This window comes from Ranitomeya imitator, chromosome 4, assembly GCF_032444005.1.
Source record: "Ranitomeya imitator isolate aRanImi1 chromosome 4, aRanImi1.pri, whole genome shotgun sequence".
In the NCBI taxonomy this organism is placed as follows: domain Eukaryota; kingdom Metazoa; phylum Chordata; class Amphibia; order Anura; family Dendrobatidae; genus Ranitomeya; species Ranitomeya imitator.
The window spans coordinates 302,586,531-302,612,657 of NC_091285.1; the positions used below are offsets into that span (position 1 = coordinate 302,586,531).

Sequence of the window (26,127 nt, forward strand, 5' to 3'; positions counted from 1 at the left end):
TATGAAGCCAGAGCTGTCAATCAAAAAAGGGGGGGGAGATTAAGGGAAACAAGTAGCTTGGAAGGTGTATTTATATGATTGGCCATGCCATGAAGCACCAAGCTGCAGGACTTTGTCAGCACAGAATTGCTGTTCAAATTGAGTCCCTTTAAGTGAGGTGAGACGTTACAATTCGATGATCAAAGCATCATTCCCCATTATGGTATATAATAAAAATAATTTCTGCCTTCAATATTTAAATTATAAAGAACAGGTGTTACACTAGCTTTGAAGCTTTGTGGAGTGGATTTGACTTTTGTTTCATCAGCTCCAATAGTGAAAAAATATATGAAAAAGAAGTAAACATACACTGATGAGCAAAAGCGTAACAATGTTGTGCACTTTTTACTTTCAGTCTCCATATCTCACCATCCACTCCAGCTTCAAACGTGAGACTACCATCATTTTATAGGCAATTGTGTTGGCTATCTCAGACATAAATTTGACTTGCAACTATTTAGCATATGATTAGATATGCAGATTCTTGTCATTTTACTGCATTGTTACTGTTTTGCTATAAAAATCTAAATTTTAATTTTTATTTGATCAATATTTTGTACATCCAGCTTTGACTTTCAACACTGCTTGAATTCTTCTGAAATTTTTTTTACAATAGAGAGTCCTCATTGGTTGATACCTTTTAATGGCTAACTGAAAGGATGGTAACAAACTGCAAGCTTTCAAGACTATTCAGGTCTCTTCATCAGGCAAAGACTAATACAAATTCTGAAGAATCACATATTTATACACAACACAGCACAGAAATAATGTCATAGATAAGACAGGTGACATGAAGAAGAACTACCATTATTACCATTATAAATATTGGAACAGTTCATAGACAAGCAGTGTGAATGTTTTATTGTCCTCTGATTGAGGTCTGGTTCTGTGTTGTGATGCACCCACAAGGTCTGAGGAGCAAATTCCTTAATTGGTGTAAAAATACATAAATCCATGTCACACTTTCATTCCTGCACTGAGAGTGTCAAAGGTTGTCATAAGCTTATACTCCCAGACCCTTCTGTCTCTCTGAGATTTGAAATTACCCTTAAATACAATTTTTTATGTGTTTTGGATGGAAACTGTCCCATTTAAGGTATGTTGGACAGTCGATTGGCTTCTGATACAGAGATGTCTCTATTTTATTGTTCTGCAGCTTAATGATGGTGTCCAAAAAGTTAATTTCAGTACAGGAGTAGTTGAGTGTCAAGTTGATGGTGGGATGAAATTGATTAAACTGTTCATGGAACGTCTTTAGCTGTGGCTCAGACTCCGTCCAGATAATTAAAATATCATCAATGTAGCGGTAGTAGGCCAGAGACCTGATGGGACATGAGGACAAAAAGTCGCTTTCAAGCTTGGCCATGAAAAGATTTGAGCCATTTTACTTCCCATTGCTGTGCCAGTCTCCTGTATATATACAGTACAGACCAAAAGTTTGGACACACCTTCTCATTTAAAGATTTTTCTGTATTTTCATAACTATGAAATTGTACATTCACACTGAAAGCATCAAAAAAACGAATTTACACATGTGGAATTATATACTTAACAAAAAAGTGTGAAACAACTGAAAATATGTCTTATATTCTAGGTTCTATAAATGTGTTCTCCACATGTGTTAATACATAGTTTTGATGCCTTCAGTGTGAAAGTACAATTTTCATAGTCATGAAAATACATGAAAATCTTTTAATGAGAAGGTGTGTCCAAACTTTTGGTTTGTACTGTATCTTGTTGTCAAATTCAAAGTAATTGCAGGTGAGGATGAATTTTATAAGTTCCACCACAGAATCAGCATCAGTCACTGTGTTTTCCATGAAAAATTTGCAGGCATTTAATCCATCCTGTTGTGGGATATTAGAGTACAAATATTCCACATCAATGGTGGCCAGGATGGTTCCTTATGGTAGAGGACCTATTGCTGATAATTTATTCAATAGGTCAGTTGTGTCCTGAATGTAGCTGGCTGTATCCTTTACCAGTGGTTTAAGAATAGCCTCTAGCCATCCAGATGCCTGCTCAGTAAGGGTGCCCACACATGAGATAATTGGTCTTCCTGGATTTCCAGATTTGTGGATTTTGGGAAGCATGTAGAATGTCCCTATTCTTGGACTTTCTGGTATCAGGTCATCGGCTCTTGTGGATTCATCAGGCAGACAAGTTACTAACTTGTTTTGTTCCTTGTAATGGTCCCGAGTAGGATCTGACTCCAATTTTTTTGTAGTAGCATGTGTACATAAGTTGCCTGTTTGCTTCCTTCATATAGTTTGATGTGTTTATCATGACTATTGCACCTCCTTTGTCAGCAGGTTTAATGATGATTTCTTTGTTGGTTTTCAAAGACAGTATGGCCTTTCTCTCCTGGGCACTGATGTTGGATGCTTGTCTCCTGTTAGGCCGGCGTCACACACAGCGTATGAAAATACAGTCCGTATATTACGGCCGTAATACGCTGAAAAGTCCCGAAAATAGTCGTCCGTAGCTTCTCCGAAGGCAGGGTGTTTCAGCGTTTTTTGCGCATGGCATCCTCCGTATGTAATCCGTATGTCATCCGTACTGCGTGTTTTTATCGCAGGCTTGCAAAACCGACATACGGCTATACAAGGGATCCATGTGTAAAAAAAAAAAAAACATATATACTGTTTATATATATATATATATATGTCAGTAGACACATATATGTATATATATTAATATTTCATCCAGCGCGATATAGCAGAAAGCCGGTAATTCAATTACCGGCTTTTGCTTTCTCCTTCCTAAACCTGACATGATATGAGACCTGGTTTACATACAGTAAACCATCTCATATCCCCATTATTTTTTGCATATTCCACACTACTAATGTTAGTAGTGTGTATATGCAAAATTTGGCCGTTCTAGCTAGTAAATTAAAGGGTTAAATGGCGGAAAAAATTGGCGTGGGCTCCCGCGCAATTTTCTCCGCCAGAGTAGTAAAGCCAGTGACTGAGGGCAGATATTAATAGCCTGGAGAGGGTCCACGGTTATTGCCCCCCCCCCCGGCTAAAAACATCTGCCCCCAGCCACCCCAGAAAAGGCACATCTGGAAGATGCGCCTATTCTGGCACTTGGCCACTCTCTTCCCATTCCCGTGTAGCGGTGGGATATGGGGTAATGAAGGGTTAATGCCACCTTGCTATTGTAAGGTGACATTAAGCCAAATTAATAATGGAGAGGCGTCAATTATGATACCTATCCATTATTAATCCAATACTAGGAAAGGGTTAAAAAACACACACACACATTATTAAAAATTAATTTAATGAAAAAATCACAAAGGTTGTTGTATTAATTTATTCTACTCTCAATCCACTCACTGAAGACCCTCGATCTGTAAATAAAAAAAAATAATAAACCAACAATATACATACCTTCCGTGGATCTGTCACGTCCAACGATGTAAATCCATCTGAAGGGGTTAAAATATAGTTTACTGTCTCAAATCATGTCGGGTTTAGGAAGGAGAGAGCAAAAGCCGGTAATTGAATTACCGGCTTTAAAGCTGTCTAGCGCTGGAAGAAATATATATATATATATATATATATATATATATATGTGTCTCACTGACATATATATACAGTGGGGCAAAAAAGTATTTAGTCAGTCAGCAATAGTGCAAGTTCCACCACTTAAAAAGATGAGAGGCGTCTGTAATTTACATCATAGGTAGACCTCAACTATGGGAGACAAACTGAGAAAAAAAAATCCAGAAAATCACATTGTCTGTTTTTTTAACAATTTATTTGCATATTATGGTGGAAAATAAGTGTGGCACCCCTAGGGGTATTTGCCACAAAAATAGTTACTGACACTAAACACAAATATTAAGATAGCAAAACTGCACTACCACCTCTGGCCAGAAGGGGGAGCTCCAGAGACTCCCCTTAATCCATTCTGGTCTGAGAGAAGAAAGGGCAGTTGGGCTAAGGAGCTGAAAGTGAGAGGTCATACAGTTGAATCTCTAACAGCCCTGTGACTGTTACCAGGCCTAAATCACCGGCCTGAGGAGAAGAGGGATAGAGAAAAAGGACATTGTGAGAACCGGGTAGCATTAATCACTACCCAGAACAGGCGCAAAGACGGATACCGGATCCGTGGCTGTATTCATTATATATAATACAGCAACCGGAAAAACGTGAGGTGATATCAGCTTCACTAGGGCCGGACGCAGCAACAGACACAGAGTTCAGCGGTACTCCCAGAGGGGGTAAACCGATAAAAGGACTCGGGTTGCCCGTCGAACCAGGACCCGGAGGGGACAGATTGGGCCGGCAGCCAGTTCACATACAGCAGCAGGGCCACACAGAAATTGCGCACAATAAGAGGCGAAGACTCCGGCAGGGTCAAAGTAACTCAGAGTTCCCATACAGACTCCGGTGACAGGACTGGTTGTAAATCCTTTTATGTTAAAGTAAACTGGTTAAACGTTTCAGTGCCTCAGTCTTTCATTTGGACAATAGCCATCTATCCAGGATCGGGATCGTCACCGCTGTGAGAACCTGCTGCTGATCAAGTAAGTGCCTGTCCCCTCATGATACCCCTTACACTGTGCATTGCCTGAGGCCACAGCACCGGGTCAAGCCACCCGTGACATCCCCCTCAAGAGACAGACTCCATTGGTCCGGTGCTGGGTATCCCGGTCTCCTGGGCGTCACAATTGGCGTCACGAACAGGATCTAGCCAGCCCGTATACCGGGTATTGTGTGCCGTGATTGGAGCCCAAAACTGTGAAAACTGGGATGAAAAATCTTGAAAATTGACTTTATTAAAGAAAAATCCATTCCCCATTGAAAACTATTGAAAGTGACTTTTCCCCATTGGTTATAATGGAGTAAAGATGGCCGCCATCCCCTGAGGTAATCACTTCATAACCGTTAGGCACGAGACTGTTAATTGAGCTACGCCATCACCTGAGCCCCAGTCTAACTGAAAAACTTCAGAATCCGCCATTACAGAGCGCGGTGGGTGAGAGCAGCAGGGGGCGTGTCATTGTGGGCGGCACCAAGCTGAGCGCTCTGACATCAGAGCAAGGGGAAAATCGATCCTGCTGCACAGCGGAACGAATCTACACTATCCCGACGGAAGCGGAGGACCGGAAGGGTCCGGATTAACTAAGGGGGCACAGTATGTCGCAGCACGGAGACGCCGCAGCACCCGGCAACGCTAATGCAGCTGAAAGACAGAGTGTCAATAGAGAGTCCGGCAGCGCAGCGGTGCAAGGAGTGGCGCCCATCATGCCGGTGCTGATGCCATATACCCCGGGTGGCCCATGGCTTCCAATGTATGAAGGTGAGCCTAATACCCTTGACGATTTCAGAGAAAAGATGCTGGCCCATTTTGACATGTTCCCTGTGGGTGAAGTTCAGCGTGTTAGTCTCCTGATGATGCAGTTAAGTGGCCATGCTAAGCGAGAAGTCACAGCATGGGCAGCTGATCTAAAAGGCACTGTTGAACGCATATTTGCTGGATTAAAAGCTACATTTGAAACCACGGCCAGCAGCAAAGCTAAAATACGATTCTTTAATTGCAAACAAAAAGCTAATGAGGGCGTGAGAGACTTTGCCTTAAACCTGCAGGAAGCCCTTAAATCACTTACACTGGCTGAACCCATTTTTAACACCGGAGCGGATAAACTGCTAAGAGATCAATTTATTGAGGGACTCTACACCCCTTCTCACCGGGGGCATGTGAGCATGCTTGTTTTTAAGAACCCTGAATTGACATTTGCCCAATTAAAGGAGAGCGCTATACGTCTCCAGCTGGCAGAGGAACCTCGGGATCAGGATCCTGCGCAACCCATGGCAGAGGCACCTCAACAACAGGGAGTGCCAGTGACATCAGCTATGTCTGGGGCCATTGCTAAGCCCCTGGGGCCCAGTACTAATGAGGCTCTTCAACAAAAGCTTGACTCTTTAGCTGATGTTGTTGCTTCAATGGCTAAAACCATGCAGGAGATGAGAGGACACAAGATGGAGTTGGCAAACTGTAGAGAGGATGTTCCATGGATGAGACCCCGGAGATACCCGACATGGAGAGGACGACCCCGCGACCGCTACCAACCGGATGGACAGCCCATTTGCCGCCGTTGCCAGCAGCCGGGCCACTTTGCACGAGATTGTGATTTAAACGGGAATCCCCTGGGAATGCGGGCCGCTTCGCAGGAATGAACTTTCAAGGCCCAACACCCTGGCACGACAGGTACATCGGAGGACGACCCATTATCCCTATCGTGCTGGACGGAATTCCCCTCAACGCTTTGCTGGACACAGGTTCCCAGATTTCATCTATACCGTATATCCTTTATAAGAGGTACTGGGCTGATGCAGATATTGATAAAGGGCCCTCTGATGTTGAACTAGATATATGGGCCAGTAATGGTAAGTTGGTACCGAAACTAGGATTCAGGGAGATGACCATAAAGATTGATAAAGTAGAACTGAAGAAACAGGGTATAATTGTTGTTGATGTTGACCGGCGGAACTGTGAACCAACTGTATTGATAGGAATGAATGTGTTAGAGAACTGCTTTTCCGAAGTCATTTCTGTCTTACAGCAAATTGCTGAAACTGCCCAATCCTGCCGGCAGAGAGTTCTCCGGAGGGAAATAAAAGTATTGATGTTAAGGCAACAGGTAGAAGTTGCAGGTGGAGAAATCGGCAGTGTGAGGGTAAGTGATCCAACGTCTATTGTAATCCCACCAAAAACAGAAATGCTGGTATGGTGTAGAGCAGCCATTGGTACTAAGGGACGAGATTATCAAGCCTTAATAGAACCAGTGTACACCGACAGCAGGCCCACTATACTCACAGCACGAGGGATAGTCGAGGTACACCGGGGACGAGTGCCGGTACGACTTTTGAACTGTGGAGAGGAAGAGGTCACTTTGCCAAGGTATGCTACAATGGCAAAGCTATATACTGTTGACAACAATGCCATCACAACCATTGAGCCCTTAGAACCAACCTGTCAGGTGGAAGGCAATGGCTCAGATGGAGAAATGGAGGATTGGTGCCAACAGCTACACGTGGGCATAAATTCAACACCTACCCATCAAAAACAAGGGGTGTATAGGCTAGTGACGGAATATGAACAAGTCTTCAGTAAACACCCATTGGACTTCGGACGGATAGAAGGGGTAGAACACACAATCCCCACAGGTGACCATCCCCCAATAAAAGAAAGATATAGATTCATACCGCCCGCTCACTATCAATGTGCAAAAGATATGCTGAGGGAAATGAAACAGGCCGGGGTAATAAGAGACAGCTGTAGCCCCTGGGCGGCCCCTCTAGTGATTGTCAAAAAAAAGGACGGAACCATGAGAATGTGCGTAGACTACCGGAAGATTAATAACATCACCCATAAAGACGCCTACCCCTTGCCTAGGATAGAAGAGTCCTTAACTGCTTTGAAATCTGCTAATTATTTTTCCACCTTAGACTTAACAAGCGGGTATTGGCAAGTCCCTGTGGCTGAGAGAGATAAGGAAAAGACGGCATTCACCACACCAATGGGTCTATGTGAATTTAATCGCATGCCGTTCGGACTCTGCAACGCATCCGGTACCTTCCAGCGGCTGATGGAATGCTGCCTCGGACACAAGAACTTCGAGACCGTCCTCCTGTACCTAGATGATGTGATCGTCTACTCAAAGACTTACGAACAACACTTAATAGACCTGGCAGAAGTGTTCGAAGCCTTATCCAGGTATGGCATGAAAGTCAAGCCATCCAAATGTCACCTTCTCAAGCCAAAGGTACAGTACCTGGGACACATCGTGAGTTCGGAGGGAGTAGCACCAGATCCCGAGAAAATAAGCGCCATAAGGGATTGGCCAAGACCTACCAGCGCAAAAGAAGTGAGACAATTCCTGGGATTGGTGGGTTACTATCGCAGATTTATAAAAGGATTTACCAAGTTGGCAGCACCCTTGCAAGACACCTTGGTAGGGCAGACGAAGAAACCTTCAAACCGAAACCCTCCTTTTCAGTGGAACGACGAAAGGGAAGACTCCTTTGAACAACTAAAGAAGGCACTAACCGGAGAAGAGGTTCTGGCATACCCAGATTACCATCAACCTTTCATCCTCTACACCGATGCCAGTAATGTGGGACTAGGAGCGGTGCTGTCACAAAAGCAAGAAGGTCGGGAGAAAGTCATCGCCTTTGCAAGTAGAAAGCTCCGGCCTACTGAAAGAAATTCAGAAAATTACAGCTCCTTCAAATTGGAACTACTGGCAGTAGTTTGGGCTGTGACGGAGCGTTTCAAACACTATCTGGCCGCTGCAGAATTTATTGTCTATACTGACAACAATCCGTTGACCCACCTGGACACAGCCAAATTAGGTGCGTTAGAACAGCGATGGATAGCCCGGTTATCTAATTACAACTTCATAATCAAGTATCGAGCAGGTCGCAAGAATGGAAATGCCGATGCCCTATCCCGGATGCCACACTTGAGAGATGTAGAAGAGGAAACGGGGGAGCTTGAAGAAATTGAACTACCAGCCTTCCATCGTCCCAAGGCAAAACATCATCAGTCAAGTACCTATCAGAAACAACAAGAGGTGAATTTTAATCCGTTAGCACACCATAGATGGGCTGACACCCAAGACAGCAATCCGGCTGTGAAGTTGGTGAAGGAACTGTTGACTGAGCAAAGTGCATATCCCGATGAGGATGCCCCAGAAGAGACGCATCAACTCTGGAAAGAGAGAGGCAAAATGTTCCTGTATCAAGGGAAGCTCTGTAGAAGATACACCAATCCGAAAACACATGAATTGGTTTGGCAGATTATTGTGCCTAAACAAGATGTGAAGATGGTCCTCGAAGCTTACCATAATGGTGCTGGTCACTTCGGTTGGAAAAAGTTAGAAGTACTTCTAAGAGAAAGATTTTATTGGGTCGGGATGAGAAAATCAATCGAACAGTGGTGCAGAAATTGTGGCCCGTGCAACCTCAGAAGAAACGATCAAAAGAACCAAAGAGCACCACTGCAGCCCATAATCACCAAACAACCACTTGAACTTGTAGCCATGGACCACGTGAAGTTGACACCAAGCCGGTCCGGCTATGTCTATGCCTTGACCATCGTGGACCATTATTCACGTTTCTTGGTAGTAGTACCCGTAAAAGATCTGACAGCAAAAACAGCAGCCAAAGCGTTCCAAACGTACTTTTGTAGACCCCATGGATATCCGGAACAGGTTCTCACCGACCAAGGTACAGCCTTTGAATCAGAGATCTTCAGAGAATTCTGTAATATGTATGGTTGCAAAAAGATCCGGACGACGGCCTATCATCCACAAACAAACGGCTTATGCGAGAAGATGAACCATATTGTAATAGACCTACTAAAGACTTTACCTGAGACAGAAAGGAATCAATGGCCAGAGAAATTGCCTGACTTGGTGGATCTGTATAATCATGTCCCGGTGAGCTCCACCAACTGCACCCCAGCTTACCTTATGCGTGCAAGACCCGGCCAATTACCAATCGATCTAGAAATGGGAATTCTGAAACCAGACGCAGAAGTTCAAGACTCCAATTGGGATATCATACGGCAAAAGCAGTATCGCCAAGTGCAAGAGAGTGTGGAAAGAAGCCTTCAGCAAACTAGAGAAAGACAAGAGCGAACTTTCAACCAGAATGCTCTAGCGACCCCATTAAGACCGGGTGACCAAGTGCTCAAGAGAAATCGTCGAACCAATAAACTGGACAATCAGTGGGAAGCCGTACTCTACACAGTTTTACCAACAAGAGTGGATAATCCTAAAATGTGTCTCATTAGCAAAAACGGAGGCTTAACATCTGTACTAGTGTCAAGAGACAATCTTAAATTATGTCCGGAAGCATTGAAAGAGCCAGACGTTGTCCAGCCAGAACCAGAAGTTATTCAACCCATACAGGTTCAACCAGTAAAGGAAAAAGAAGAGGAAGTTTATCACACCTGTATAGGAGACTTTCCCAAAACCCTACTAACATACCATGGTGCAGTAGTGGTTCCCATGGTGGCCTTTTACCCAACACCGAACCCAATACCAGAAGTCCCAAGACAGGAAGAGGCTGACCCCGTACTACAGGAGGTTCCAGGCCAGGAAGAACAGATTCCTGGTCAGAGTAATCCCATTCACGGTGGACTTGCCAACTCCATAGTCGTGGAATTATCTTTAGCAGAGCGGGCAGATACTACATCCGCAGTAGACAGTAGTACACCACATGAAGAGACACCGCTATTACGTAGATCACAGCGTAGTACCCAGGGTCAATTACCGGCCAGGTATGCAGATTACCAACTATAAAGCTCATAATGTGAATTGTATATATGTTATGCCGTATATAGTTAAACAGAAAATGTAGTATAGTCATTGTTATCAGTCTGCAACGTTTAAGCCCAGTGCCTACAGAGACTTGTCTGTATGAACTTATTGCATATTCTTGAACTTTTTATCAGCCCGGAGGCACTAAATCAAAGCTCCGGAAAGACTGCTTTTTGAACTTTGCTTTTTGCTCTTTTTGAACTTTCTTTAGACTTTCTATTGAGTACCTTCAAGGGTAGAACTGTATTAATGGACGCTATTTGAAGTGACTTTTTACAGAACTCTATTTTTGTTTCCTTGAGTGGTTTTTGTAACTTTTCATTTTTAAGACTCTGTACATATTAATTGTTATTTCAAAATGTTATCGTCCCACAGTCCCGGAGTACTGTTCTTAACTAAGGGGGAATGTGGCACCCCTAGGGGTATTTGCCACAAAAATAGTTACTGACACTAAACACAAATATTAAGATAGCAAAACTGCACTACCACCTCCGGCCAGAAGGGGGAGCTCCAGAGACTCCCCTTAATCCATTCTGGTCTGAGAGAAGAAAGGGCAGTTGGGCTAAGGAGCTGAAAGTGAGAGGTCATACAGTTGAATCTCTAACAGCCCTGTGACTGTTACCAGGCCTAAATCACCGGCCTGAGGAGAAGAGGGATAGAGAAAAAGGACATTGTGAGAACCGGGTAGCATTAATCACTACCCAGAACAGGCGCAAAGACGGATACCGGATCCGTGGCTGTATTCATTATATATAATACAGCAACCGGAAAAACGTGAGGTGATATCAGCTTCACTAGGGCCGGACGCAGCAACAGACACAGAGTTCAGCGGTACTCCCAGAGGGGGTAAACCGATAAAAGGACTCGGGTTGCCCGTCGAACCAGGACCCGGAGGGGACAGATTGGGCCGGCAGCCAGTTCACATACAGCAGCAGGGCCACACAGAAATTGCGCACAATAAGAGGCGAAGACCCCGGCAGGGTCAAAGTAACTCAGAGTTCCCATACAGACTCCGGTGACAGGACTGGTTGTAAATCCTTTTATGTTAAAGTAAACTGGTTAAACGTTTCAGTGCCTCAGTCTTTCATTTGGACAATAGCCATCTATCCAGGATCGGGATCGTCACCGCTGTGAGAACCTGCTGCTGATCAAGTAAGTGCCTGTCCCCTCATGATACCCCTTACACTGTGCATTGCCTGAGGCCACAGCACCGGGTCAAGCCACCCGTGACATCCCCCTCAAGAGACAGACTCCATTGGTCCGGTGCTGGGTATCCCGGTCTCCTGGGCGTCACATAAGTATTTGGTCAGAAACAAAATTTCATCTCAATACTTTGTAATATATCCTTTGTTGGCAATGACAGAGGTCAAACGCTTTCTGTAAGTCTTCACAAGGTTGCCACACACTGTTGTTGGTATGTTGGCCCATTCCTCCATGCAGATCTCCTCTAGAGCAGTGATGTTTTTGGCTTTTCGCTTGGCAACACGGACTTTCAACTCCCTCCAAAGGTTTTCTATAGGGTTGAGATCTGGAGACTGGCTAGGCCACTCCAGGACCTTGAAATGCTTCTTACGAAGCCACTCCTTCGTTGCCCTGGCGGTGTGCTTTGGATCATTGTCATGTTGAAAGACCCATCCACGTTTCATCTTCAATGCCCTTGCTGATGGAAGGAGGTTTGCACTCAAAATCTCACGATACATGGCCCCATTCATTCTTTCATGTACCCGGATCAGTCGTCCTGGCCCCTTTGCAGAGAAACAGCCCCAAAGCATGATGTTTCCACCACCATGCTTTACAGTAGGTATGGTGTTTGATGGATGCAACTCAGTATTCTTTTTCCTCCAAACACGACAAGTTGTGTTTCTACCAAACAGTTACAGATTGGTTTCATCAGACCATAGGACATTCTCCCAAAACTCCTCTGGATCATCCAAATGCTCTCTAGCAAACTTCAGACGGGCCTGGACATGTACTGGCTTAAGCAGTGGGACACGTCTGGCACTGCAGGATCTGAGTCCATGGTGGCGTAGTGTGTTACTTATGGTAGGCCTTGTTACATTGGTCCCAGCTCTCTGCAGTTCATTCACTAGGTCCCCCTGCGTGGTTCTGGGATTTTTGCTCACCGTTCTTGTGATCATTCTGACCCCACGGGGTGGGATTTTGCGCGGAGCCCCAGATCGAGGGAGATTATCAGTGGTCTTGTATGTCTTCCATTTTCTAATTATTGCTCCCACTGTTGATTTCTTCACTCCAAGCTGGTTGGCTATTGCAGATTCAGTCTTCCCAGCCTGGTGCAGGGCTACAATTTTGTTTCTGGTGTCCTTTGACCGCTCTTTGGTCTTCACCATAGTGGAGTTTGGAGTCAGACTGTTTGAGGGTGTGCACAGGTGTCTTTTTATACTGATAACAAGTTTAAACAGGTGCCATTACTACAGGTAATGAGTGGAGGAAAGAGGAGACTCTTAAAGAAGAAGTTACAGGTCTGTGAGAGCCAGAAATCTTGATTGTTTGTTTCTGACTAAATACTTAGACGCCTCTCATCTTTTTAAGTGGTGGAACTTGCACTATTGCTGACTGACTAAATACTTTTTTGCCCCACTGTATATATATATATACCTATTCTATGTGTACACATTTATTCTACCTATTCTACTGAAAGCTGTCAGTGTGATTTTACTGTACACCGCAATGAATTACCGGCTTTTCTCGCTAACACCGCTGCGTATTTCTCGCAAGTCACACTGCTGGTCTGTGTGTGATCCGTATTTTTGGGGCTTCCATAGACTTTCATTGACGTTTTATTTGCGCAATACGGTGACAAACACAGCATGCTGCGATTTTCTACGGCCGGAGAAAGCCGTATAATACTGATCAGTTTAATACGGCAGATAGGAGCAGGGGCATAGAGAATAATTGTGCCGTATGTTTTGCGAGTTTTACGGACGTAGTTTCTGCGCTCTTACGTCCGTAAAACTCGCAAGTGTGACGCCGGCCTCAGTGTCTATGATGGTGGATTTTATCAAATGTCTGAGGGAGTCTATATATTTATCCAAAATGGGGATTGCGTCCAGGTGAAGGTGTCCAGTCTGACCTCTTCTTGGTTGTTAGGATCCCTTTTCCTTCAGTCCAAGAGTTTTCTGATTCTTCTGTAACATTGAAATATTCTCTCAGGTGCAGTCTCTTGAAAAAATGTTCCATATCACTGCAGAGTTCAGTTTTATCTAGGGCCTTAGTAGGACAAAAATGACTGAGAACAAGGAAAATATTTAGAATTGAGAGTCCTCAGTGGTTGATACCTTTTAATGGCTAACTGAAAAGATGGTAACAAATTGCAAGCTTTCAAGATTACACAGTTCTTAGATAAGGATTGTTTTATTGTCCTCTGATTAGGGTCTCTGTTGTGATGACCCTAATCAGAGGACAATAAAACAATCCTTATCTAAGAACTGGCCCAATATTTATGGACATAACTGTTTATCACCCATGGTAATTCTGCTTCATGTCACCTGTCTTAGCATGGTTTTTCCTTTTTTTTTCCTTTTTTTTTCTATGCTATGTTGTGCATAAATATGTGATTCTTCAGAATTTGTTTTAGTCTTTGCCTGATGAAGAGACCTGTGTAGTCTCGAAAGCTTGCAATTTGTTACCATCTTTTCAGTTAGCCATTAAAAGGTATCAACCACTGAGGACTCTCAATTCTAAATATTTTTCTATCTACTGGCTAACACGGTACCAAGATATATTTTTTCCTGTATTAGAACAAGGATGAACTCTCATCGCCACAAAATAAGAGAAAAAAGAATGGATCTACCTGTGGCAAAACATTTTTGTATCCCAAATCACAGCACCATGGACATGAAATTACTTGTATTAAACGGTAATTTCAAATCTCAGAGAGACAGAAGGGTCTGGGAGTATAAGCTTATGACAACCTTTGACACTCTCAGTGCAGGAATGAATGTGTTGCATGGATTTATGTCTTTTTACATCAATTAAGGAATTTGCTCCTCAGACCTTATGGGGGCATCACAACACAGAACCAGACCTCAATCAGAGGACAATAAAACATTCACACTCCTTATCTATGAATTGTTCCAATATTTATGGATATAACTGTTTATCACTCATAATGGTAGTACTGCTTCATGTCACCTGTCTTATCTATGACATTATTTCTATGCTGTGTTGTGTATAAATATGTGATTCTTCAGAATTTGTATTAGTCTATGACTGATGAAGAGACCTGAAAGCTTGCAATTTGTTACCACCTTTTCAGTTAGCCATTAAAATGTATCAACCACTGAGGACTCTCAATTCTAAATATTTTTCTATCTACTGGCTAACACGGTACAAAGATATCTTTCCTGAAATCTTCTGGGCATTTTATACCATATAAATTGATGTTAGTCTCACATTCGAAGCAGTAGTGGATGGTGAGATATGGAGCCTGAAAGTCAAAAAGTCAAAACATTGTTACCCTTTTGCTCGTCAGTGTACACAACAATCCAATATTAAAATCATATACCCAACATAATTTATGTCACAGGATACTGTAATATTACAATGAGTCCCAGGGTACTGGGCACAGTACATATTACTCTATGAATTATATATCATACACTGGATTAATGCTAATCATTAATGTGATCACACCACTTTTTATTTTGTTAAATATCAAAAAGCCTATTCTTAAATCCAAGATTTTGCAAAATATTTTAGGTAATGTACCATATATTGTGTTGAATAACTACCACTATCTTCAGCAGAGGAAGTAAATGCATTCACAATTGTTCAGATTGCTGTTCTAGCTCGGTACATTTTGTGATATCGTCATGCATCAAAACACATAAAAACAGCAAATGAATTTCACATCTTTTCTATATAGTTTTGCTGTGTGGCTGCTTCTGTACAGTTGCATTCAGAACGACTTTCATACCGTGAAGGTTGCCTGCTAGGTCATAGTTATTGGAAAATAAAAGAATTTTGCCTCTTCTCGTCATTGGTCTCATATTTCTCACTTGCAGTGGAAAGGAAGGAAAGTATATATTTTCTGATAATAGAGAATACAGTCGTGTTGGTTTACAGAAATCTTTTAGCTCTCCTCTGTTAGCTATTTCCTATGAAATGAAACTGAATAATTCAGTGCTATCAGCAAACTGAAAGGGAATTTGCAGACTCCCCATACATTTCTGCAGTCACTCGCCATGACTGCAGATTGCCAAAACCAGACAGTGTGTGGCCGGCCCACCGCACGGATTCCACATTTTTACCAGTGTGAATCCAGATTCGGCAAGAAACATAAAACATAAAATTTAATTCTGGTTGATTAATTTAATTCTAAATAATAAATAAAGGAAGAAAACAGAAGGAGTGTGGGTTTTTTTTTCTATTAAAATGTATAACAAATACATATTGTATATTTTAGGCATATAATAATGATGAAAGACTTGGTACAAACATACAGATCTAATATAGACATTTATATAGATGAAAAACAAGTTAAAAGGGGTTGTCTACTGTTGGAGAACCCAAAGTTAAACAATTTTGAGCTCCATGGAAAATAAAAACGATGTATGCTCACCTCTCACAGCAGCGTCATTCCAGCGATGTTGGCGTTGCTTTTTCCCCTGACTGATGTCACATTACTGACCACCGATTTGCTGCAGCAGTCTTGTGACACAACAGTGTCAGTGGCCACACACGGAAAACAATGGTTGGAGAACATACCTTCCTTCTACTTACTGTATTGGCTATTGGTGCTTAAAGTTACAGAGTAATTAATAGTATTAAAGAAGATATATATTGACATGTAGAATATGTAAGTCTGTGGGCGGTAAGTTGTTTATTCTTGGTCGCACAGAATAATGTTCTTTTCTTAAATACACACTATATTACTGCTTACTGTCTAAGCATTGTGCCTATTTGTAGAGATTTGGAATGTTTTTACAAACCTTTCATGTGATTTCTACGGGCCTTTTTTATAATTTTGATAGATAAAATTCACACCATATTCTTTTCTCAACTATTTATAAGACTGTAACTTCTCCCTAATGACGGCAATATAAATAGTTTGACCTGTGCTTTCTGCCATTGTGCTTTTCTCAGCTAGTCTACTCAACCAGAATTTGCTTTGCAAGGATATGCATTTTCTTAATTACCATCTAAAAGTAAGATGCTACTTTTAGCGTCTTTTGCGAGAGGTTGACGAACTTACTTTTTTTTGCTTCTAGTCTGCTTTGGTCGCTTAATGTTCCTCACACTGTGATCTCTGTGCGGCTCGCCTCGCCTTCTGCTTGCTCCACGGCACAAGGTGTTTCATTCCATTTACAAAGAGCATTTTCAGCACCTGGTAAGTGAGAACTGCGGAAAAATATCAGACCTGAATGCATGTTTATTAGATGCCACCCGTACATGAGTCCTCAGTGTCACAATATGTTCACTGATACAGATTGGTGGCATTCTAAGAATGGCCATACACATTAGATGGCTGTCGGACAAACATCGATTGTTCAGCCGATAGCCATTTCTCCCATACACAGGCTTATTCATCCAAGAGCTCCTGTGTTCTCTATGAGAAAGCTGCTGACACATCAGCTAGTGGATTATTTTAGGGAGAACAATGCGATCAGCAGTCTGAAATTAGACATGCACAATCAACATTTCTTTCAACCTCCAGGCGACTGTTGTGCATGGTGAGATCTGAACCCAGAACCCAAGCGCTGCAAAGCAACAGTGCTAATCACTGAGCCACAATATTTATTTATTTATAGAATTGGCAATGTTGCTGCTGGATGAGTAGTGAAGAGTTCAAAACCAAAACTAATGCGGCTAGATGTGCAGCTAAAGCCCCATTCCTGTGTTGGGAGATGACTGCACATAACCATCAACATTGTAAAACATAATTTTGACATACACATTTATGTATACAGACCCGGGGCATTGCTAGGCACTTAGATCCAGGGCCTGGGCCCCAGATCATAAGTACGCTGCCTTAAATCATTCTGTAGCTATTTTTTTTGTTCAACTAATTAAACTTTATTATCTGTCTGTGCACTAAGTGCATGCAGCCATGTGACATTGAGCGTTTGTCTGATGCACCCCTGAGTGGTGTGGCTGTGTCAGTGCAGCGCCCCAGAGACCTGATCGTTGCAGTATAGCGCTTTGCCACTAAGGGGAGCAGCGGTACGTCTGATGGCACTAAGGAGTTCTCCTGACCAGGTATCACTAGAACACATTACACTTCACACTCCGGCCACTAGGGGGAGAAAAAGGCTTTATTTATTGGGCCACTCCTCACACTGGTAAAACTAGGGGCTGGGGAGGAAGTTAGTCAGAAGCTGACTGGGTTGGAACCAGGCAACATCCCGTGGCAGGGGGTGTTGCAGGGAGAAGGCACAGGGGGGTCCCTGTCAGGCGTGGGAACCTGGCAGGTGCCTAGCGACAGAACAGAACGGAACGGAACCGCGCCTGCACACCTTGCGGCGGTATCCTAAGAGAGAGACAAGAGGGGAAGAATATTGTGGAACAGTGTAAACGAGATCAGCACAAAGGAGAGTCAGTAAGAGTCGTGCCGAGAGGGGAAGGCAACATCTTACTGAGGCGCGTAGTCGGTGGCCGGATCACCGTAGGAGTACCTGACTTCAGGCCTTACTTCAAATTCCGCTGGACAGTTAATTACAGGTTGGCTGTCTACCTTTTACACCTACGAAGACATAGGGGGCAACATTGGGAGAGGGGCATCTCTAGGGTCCCGGAAGACCTCCAAGCCTTCCCGTCAAACGGGTGGCGTCCTAGCCATAACATATCTGGGGGACGTTAGAAACTAGCAACATCTGGAACCAAAGAACGAGAGAGAGAGCTGTAGAGAACGAACGAAGAAGAACAGCAGTTGTGAGGACTATTCCGAATGCTCAGCAGGGTAGGACTACAACACACAGGCGCTATTGGTAGGCAACGATTTCCATCTGCGAGGGAAACTCTTTATGTGCCCATCGGACCGGCCGGTCTCTGATAGCCCTGTTGAACGTACTCTGGATTGAGGATCCTGAAGCCTTCAGTAAAGAGGTAAAGAGACTGCAACCTTGTGTCCTCGTTATTGACTGCGCCTTACACCATCACCATCCACCTTACTGGGAAGCCCTGGGGACATACTTCACCTGTGGGAAGGTATACCATCCAGCTGCCATTCCATCACCCCAGTGGACCCTACAGCAGCGTCGGTCACCCTGTTCGAACACCACAGGTGGCGTCACGAACCTTTGACAGACTGTACAAATCCCTTTACTGGACGCCCCTTAGCAGGGTCACGGACCGGGTCTAGCCACCGTGACAGCCTCAGAACCGAACCAGAGAGGCCCGGTACCGAGAACTCGTGGCCCTGTGTCTGGGGGCGCTCCATCATTACCTCACGACTCCTCCTCCCCGCTCCCTACTGGTCCTTTTCTTCAGGCAAGTCAGAGCAGAGGATCCATCTATGTGCAGAGCGACTGCACAGTGCCACCTAGTGGCAGTATATGATGAAAGGGGGGAGAAGGAGGTCAGTGGGGCTAGGTTTGTCAGGGAATATAGCCAGCTATGCGGAGAGGTGAGAGAGATTACAACTCTCACCTTTATGGCTGCATATCCTCCACCTCCTGTAATGTTACAGGAAGCTTAGCAGTCGAGAAGAGGGAGTGAGCACAGGAATAGTGAAAGGCTGACAGGGGTCTTCTGTTACAACCCTGCCTCTTATTGCTGATTTCCAACATCAGGACTCCCCACACTGCTGCCACTGGATAAAAATGGATGAAGAGAGTTTGTATGTACAGTTAGGGCCAGAAATATTTGGACAGTGACACAATTTTCGCGAGTTGGGCTCTGCATGCCACCACATTGGATTTGAAATGAAACCTCTACAACAGAATTCAAGTGCAGATTGTAACGTTTAATTTGAAGGGTTGAACAAAAATATCTGATAGAAAATGTAGGAATTGTACACATTTCTTTACAAACACTCCACATTTTAGGAGGTCAAAAGTAATTGGACAAATAAACATAACCCAAACAAAATATTTTTATTTTCAATATTTTGTTGCAAATCCTTTGGAGGCAATCACTGCCTTAAGTCTGGAACCCATGGATATCACCAAACGCTGGGTTTCCTCCTTCTTAATGCTTTGCCAGGCCTTTACAGCCGCAGCCTTCAGGTCTTGCTTGTTTGTGGGTCTTTCCGTCTTAAGTCTGGATTTGAGCAAGTGAAATGCATGCTCAATTGGGTTTATATCTGGAGATTGACTTGGCCATTGCAGAATGTTCCACTTTTTGGCACTCATGAACTCCTGGGTAGCTTTGGCTGTATGCTTGGGGTCATTGTCCATGTGTACTATGAAGCGCCGTCCAATCAACTTTGCAGCATTTGGCTGAATCTGGGCTGAAAGTATATCCCGGTACACTTCAGAATTCATCCGGCTACTCTTGTCTGCTCTTATGTCATCAATAAACACAAGTGACCCAGTGCCATTGAAAGCCATGCATGCCCATGCCATCACGTTGCCTCCACCATGTTTTACAGAGGATGTGGTGTGCCTTGGATCATGTGCCGTTCCCTTTCTTCTCCAAACTTTTTTCTTCCCATCATTCTGGTACAGGTTGATCTTTGTCTCATCTGTCCATAGAATACTTTTCCAGAACTGAGCTGGCTTCTTGAGGTGTTTTTCTGCAAATTTAACTCTGGCCTGTCTATTTTTGGTATTGATGAATGGTTTGCATCTAGATGTGAACCATTTGTATTTACTGTCATGGAGTCTTCTCTTTACTGTTGACTTAGAGACAGATACACCTACTTCACTGAGAGTGTTCTGGACTTCAGTTGATGTTGTGAACGGGTTCTTCTTCACCAAATTAAGTATGCGGCAATCATCCACCACTGTTGTCATCCGTGGACGCCCAGGCCTTTTTGAGTTCCCAAGCTCACCAGTCAATTCCTTTTTTCTCAGAATGTACCCAACTGTTGATTTTGCTACTCCAAGCATGTCTGCTATCTCTCTGATGGATTTTTTCTTTTTTTTCAGCCTCAGGATGTTCTGCTTCACCTCAATTGAGAATTCCTTTGACCGCATGTTGTCTGCTCACAGCAACAGCTTTCAAATGCAAAACCACACACCTGGAATCCACCCCTGACCTTTTAACTACTTCATTGATTACAGGTTAACGAGGGAGACGCCTTCAGAGTTAATTGCAGCCCTTAGAGTCCATTGTCCAATTACTATTGGTCCCTTGAAAAAGAGGACGCTATGCATTACAGAGCTATGATTCCTAAACCCTTTCTCCGATTTGGATGTGGAAACTATCATATTGCAGCTGGGAGTGTGCACTTTCAGCCCATATCATATATATAATTGTATTTCTGAACATGTTTTTGTAAACAGCTAAAATAACAAAACTTGTGTCACTGTCCAAATATTTCTGGCCCTAACTGTATGTGTCATGTGTCTGTATTTATAATGTATGGGTGAGGATGAGGACTGTCTTACCCCGTCCCTTCCCTGAACACAGCCGCCTTAAGCTTATGTACAATATGACCAGTGTTATTATGCTTTCTATGTATTTAATGGGTATAACCCATATATAATATGTTATGATAATGTATAAAATAGCGGCGCAAATGCCAAAACCTCGTGATAGTGTATATAGAAAAGTGTTTATAGATTAAAGGAAGCAAATATTATTAGAAATATACATTAGGAGATAGAAATAAATGACGAATAGTTAATATTAGGTACAGGCCCATAGATGGGAGGGGAATAGTGTTAATAAAAGGAGCGGTAGTTCCTGTTTATGAGTGGTTAGGAGTAGTGGAAGATTTAAACGATTTCTTTCTGGAGTTTAAATGCAGTGGGCTGCCAGGGCCAACATGGGTCTATCACTCAGAGCAATGGATTGCCATGTAACTCCTCCATGAAGATCCATTTGTAGGGCCCGGAACCACGAGATTGGCGCTGGGGCCATCGGGCACATCACACCTTCAGACCTGCAGGGGAAGATGGACATGGATCCTCAAGGGAGGAGGATTATGGAATCAGGGTGCACTGCCATCAGTGGAGAGGGATCCCTAGAGGTAGTGGAGACAGAGCACCCCTTTTCCTGCTATCGGGAACGAGTGCTCGGGTTCAAGTTATGTCAGGTACCTGAGTGAAAGATTGTAACCTGCTGTGCCCTATCCCACATGTTCCACTGTAATCACAGTGAACTGTTCAGTAAAAGTTTGACTGCTAAAAAGCACTTGGCGGATTGTGCCATGGGTTGTGTGAGGAGGTTCCTAAAGATGGAAGCCTGGAGTCGGCGGAGGCCTATGGCCTACAAGTGAGTGTGATGCACCCCATGTCTAATAGCATACAGGAATGGGACACGATTTTGCTGTAGGGTGTCACAGCTTGCAGGAGCTACAGCTCGCCCATGACTTCCTCCCTCGGGCACCTTACACATGTACAGGCCATGCATATATGTGTAGGTCATGCCTTTGTATAAAGTATATATATGTCTGTATAATGTATGCATGTGTAGGGAGGAAGACCAGGCTGCTAGTACCTGTATTGAGCCGGGTCCGGAACTGCTAAGGCTGCATCCCCTGTTGTCTGGGGAAAGGAATAGGGGACCGGACAGGCCCCATAACCCAGGAAGAGGGGGCGTGTTTAGAGAGGGAACCCTGTTGGAAGCTGAGGGAGAAAGTGTGCAAAGCTGCAGAGAGGCCCTCACCATCAGCGGGCAAGCAGCAGGTCAGGCAGCGCGCTTCGCACCCGAACGGCTGGTGCTGCGACAGACTGCAGCAGACAGACCCGGTGGCCTAGAGAGAGACTTGGCGGGAACAGTCAGTGCACAGCAGGGACCAGCGAGTGCTCCGGCCTTTGAGCATCAATATAGCACTGGCCCGCGCTCGAGTTTCCCCGCCACTGCTGACAGACTGTGAGGAGAGAAGTGCAGTGTGCCATTGTTCACCACGGAGTGAGGTTTTGAATGTTCCGGGCTAGTGAGTACTGCGTGTTTGCTGCCAGAGAGAGATCAGGTGCAGAACTGTTTGCTGCTGCCCACGTTTCCAGATGTTGCCACACCGTTCAACTAGGACCCTGACAGTTTTGCGGCCTTGCCTGCATTGGCTGCAGCCACTTATGGACTAGGGGCTCAGTGGAAGGTACCAGACACCAACCACTGCTGCCAGAAGATGGACCACCGTTACTAGCAAGACCTTCCTGGACCAGCACCGCATAAGCTGTTGTCAGCGCTACTGACTTTCAAGCAGCATATACAGTTGGAGAAACTTCTGAGATGATAAGGGTACAACAGAACTGCCATTACTTTGTTCATTAACTCTGCATATCCTTTTGCAATTAGACTGTTTATTCCCCTGTTTAACCCTTCATCTCCCTGCGAGGAGTTAACCCTCTGTTCAATTAAAACTTATATTTGTTAACCCTTGCTCTGCCTCTTGCCTGTCACTGCATCTGGCAACCTGCTCACACGTGTGTGTGTGTGTGTGTGTGTGCGTGTGTGTGTGTGTGTGTGTGTATATATCTGGCCCTCTGTAACGTCAGGTGTCACAAAAAACTGTGAACTCAGAAGGTGTGAGAAGCTAACTCTTCAGCAATCTTTACACACATTCATGTAATTAGTGTCAGGGTTATTGTGAAGTCTCTTGAGTCACAGCTCCCACAGGAGAACTACCCAGCCCAGAAGAAACAACCCTGCTCTTCTGTGATTGAGTGGTGCTAGAGATCAAGGAAGCCAGCCAGTGCCTTCACTGTTGTCGCGGTCGGAACTCTAGCAAAATATGTGCAGCTGCATGTGTAACACCCCAGGTAACCGATTGTTACAGTAATGTTGCCTTCCTTTCAGGGAGGGTGATGTCACGCTTGGAGGCAAGGAGGATTCTCTTTACCAGGTAAGGCACTCACATTCAACACAATCTGAATACAGGCCAGAAGGGGGAGCTCAGGACCCGGATTCAGGGGCGCTTCCCTTAGCTATAGGCTTCCTGGTCTGGAGGAGGAGTCAGTCAGTCTAGAGGAGAAGGACGTCTGGAACAGACAGAGGGGCCGAGCAGCCACGTGGGAGCTGTGACCCCTGGAAAGAGTGAGAATTTGAAAGACTTGAATAGCGGAGGAGCTTAGAGAAAAGAAGCACAGGGGAGGAAGAGGCTCAGCAGAGGAACAGCAGAAAGACACCCTCAGAGCCAGAGTGCAGAAACCGGGTACCAGGAGCCCGAGGTCATGTTTTCCTCCAGGACGCGCAACAGAATCGGAGGGCATAGGACTGTATGTCAATTGCCCACATCAAGTCTGAGGTGAAGCAGTAACCTGAGAGCCCGGGTCGTGATAGGGACCCTATAAGCTGGCTCGCACTGCCTGTTGTACAGACATCTGTCTTAGGACAGGAGAGAGGGGACTTTGCAACCAAGCTTCGACTGGCAGGGACCTCGCCAGCTAAAGTAGCACAAGTAGGAAAGGCTTACGGATCTCACCAGGGAGAGGGGTCCTCTATTGCCTCCAAGCTGCCCGGACCACATCTACCCTGCACTTGGTACCCTGGACTGAGGACTGCTATCAGTGAACCAGGTAAAGACTGCAAACCTGTGCTCTCGTTCTTTGCCATACCATCCACCACACCATCGGTGCCCTACACCTGGATAGCCCTAGGGACCTCGCTTCACCTCTGGGAAGCATCACCATCTTGCTGCATACCATCACCCCAGAGGACCCCTTTAAGCAGCGTCAGTCTCCATTGACCGAACACCACAGGTGGTGTCACGAACAATAAACTTTATTCATAAAATCTCTAAAAGACATTCCCCTTAAATTGGGCACCCAGGGCCACGGACCAGGTCGCAGCCACCGTGACATCCCCTTTAAGACCGGACTCGGTACCGAGTACCCCACGGCCCAGGCAGGCGACCCACATGGGAGATAGTGTTCTGCACGGTTCAAGAAGTGCCCAACTGCCAGACGATGCCAGGCATAATCCGGCTATTTTGAAAAAAGCTGATCTGGAGAAAATCTGGAGAAAATTGTGAAAAACTGATGCGCCGGATCCGTTTTTGTTTACCGGGCCTAAAGTTTGGACTTCCTGTTCCGGGGAAAGGGGAGAAAGAGAGAGAAAGAGAGAAAGAGAAAGACAAAGAGAGAGGCTTGAGAATGGAAAACGAATCTACGGGGCATGCTCAGTGTAAAAATACCAGAATCGGTAGCTGGATCCAGTGATTTCTTCTCACGTTTCATCTGGAACCGTCACTGTGCGCTTTTTTTGCCGGACAGAAAAAACGTTCCTCTGTACATTTTCTCCATCCACCGGAAAATAATTTTTGACAGATCTGGCAAAAAAACGGATGAAACGTGTGGCCATCAGGCGCAATCTGGTGCTAATAAAACTCTATGAGAAAAAAAAACGGATCCGGCGGAAAAAAAAGGAAACTGACGACAAAAACCTGATGTGTGAAAGTAGCCCAAGGGAGCAGTCTATGGATGTCTTAATGCAATCCTTAGTCGTCGATGGGAAGAGAGCTGAAGTACTTTTCTGTAATCCTGAGGTTCCGTGGATGCCAAGGTCCAAGTTTTAGTGCATATATAATGCTATATGCAGTTGGAGTGCGAAGAGCTGCTACATGGATCGCCCCGTCAGGGCAGTGGGGTACTCGGTACCAGGTCCTTCGGTTCTCAAGGGGGATGTCACGGTGGCTGACCCGGTCCGTGGCCCTTGGGACGTCCGTGTAAAAGGGAAAGGTCTTTAAAGGGGAAATGTTCGTAACGTCACCTGTGGTATTTGGTCAGGGTGACCAACGCTGCTTTAAGAGGTCCGCTGGGGTGATGTTATGGCAGCTAGATGGTATACCTTCCCACAGGCGAAGTATGTCCCCAGGGCTTCCCAGTGTGTAGATGGTGGATCGTGAGAGGCGCAGTGAAGAACGAGGACACAAGGTTGCAGTCTCTTTACCTTTACTGAAGACTTCAGCATCCACAGTCCAGGGCACCAGATCACAGGGCAGAGTCCGGACGGTTTGGAGGCAAGTCCAGAGTCCCCTTGTCCAGATGGAAATCAGTAGCCTTCTTCTAGCGCTGCAGTGTTGTAGTCCCTTACTGCTAAGCTTCTCATAAGGTCCTCACAACTGTTGAAGATGTTTTGTCTCTCTCTCTGTCCCCCAGATGGATAGGACAAAACCCGTATGACCGGTGGCTTGAGGCTGTTTGTAGGGACTCTAGCACGCCCTGGCCTCTGAGAGGTGCCACCGTGCCTCCTAGGTGTAGGTGAGGACAGGTAACTTGCTCTCTCAGTATTCTGGCTATTGGATTTCTGTGCCTCAGAAGGAGGCAGCCTGTGCAGGGCAGAACTCCTTCTGGTATCCACTCCTTTGCTATGACTTCTTCTCACTCTCTACAATACAGTTCTCTTTCCGTGTCCTTTCTTAGGAACTGCCGCACTTAGGGCAGGCGCAGCTCCGTGACCCTCTGTCTAGGCCTCTGGCAGGCTACCACCCCTGTCAGGGACCAACTACCTGAGCAAAGCTCAGCCAGCGACTGCCTAACTTCCTCTCCAGGCCACCAGTTTTACCTAAGTGTGAAGAGTGCCCTAATAAATAGGAGCCTAGCTCCCCCTGGTGGACTGGAGTATGAAATGTGTTGTATACTTGTGGTACTGGTAAAGAGATCTCCTTTATTGCCTCCAAACGTCACATCACTCCCCCCTAGAGGAAAATGACATTACTGCAACGACCAGGACCCTGG

The 26,127-nt window shown here is 44.9% G+C and overlaps 1 protein-coding gene across 1 annotated transcript in view; it reads left to right on the forward strand.

Moving 5' to 3' along the window:
- LOC138674084 (uncharacterized) overlaps nucleotides 1-26,127 on the forward strand; it is a 223,925-nt gene that overhangs the window by 85,491 nt on the left and 112,307 nt on the right. The window contains exon 8 of the mRNA XM_069762030.1: nucleotides 16,612-16,730. Coding sequence (XP_069618131.1) covers nucleotides 16,612-16,730 — 119 coding nt within the window. The remainder of the gene's footprint in view (nucleotides 1-16,611; nucleotides 16,731-26,127) is intronic.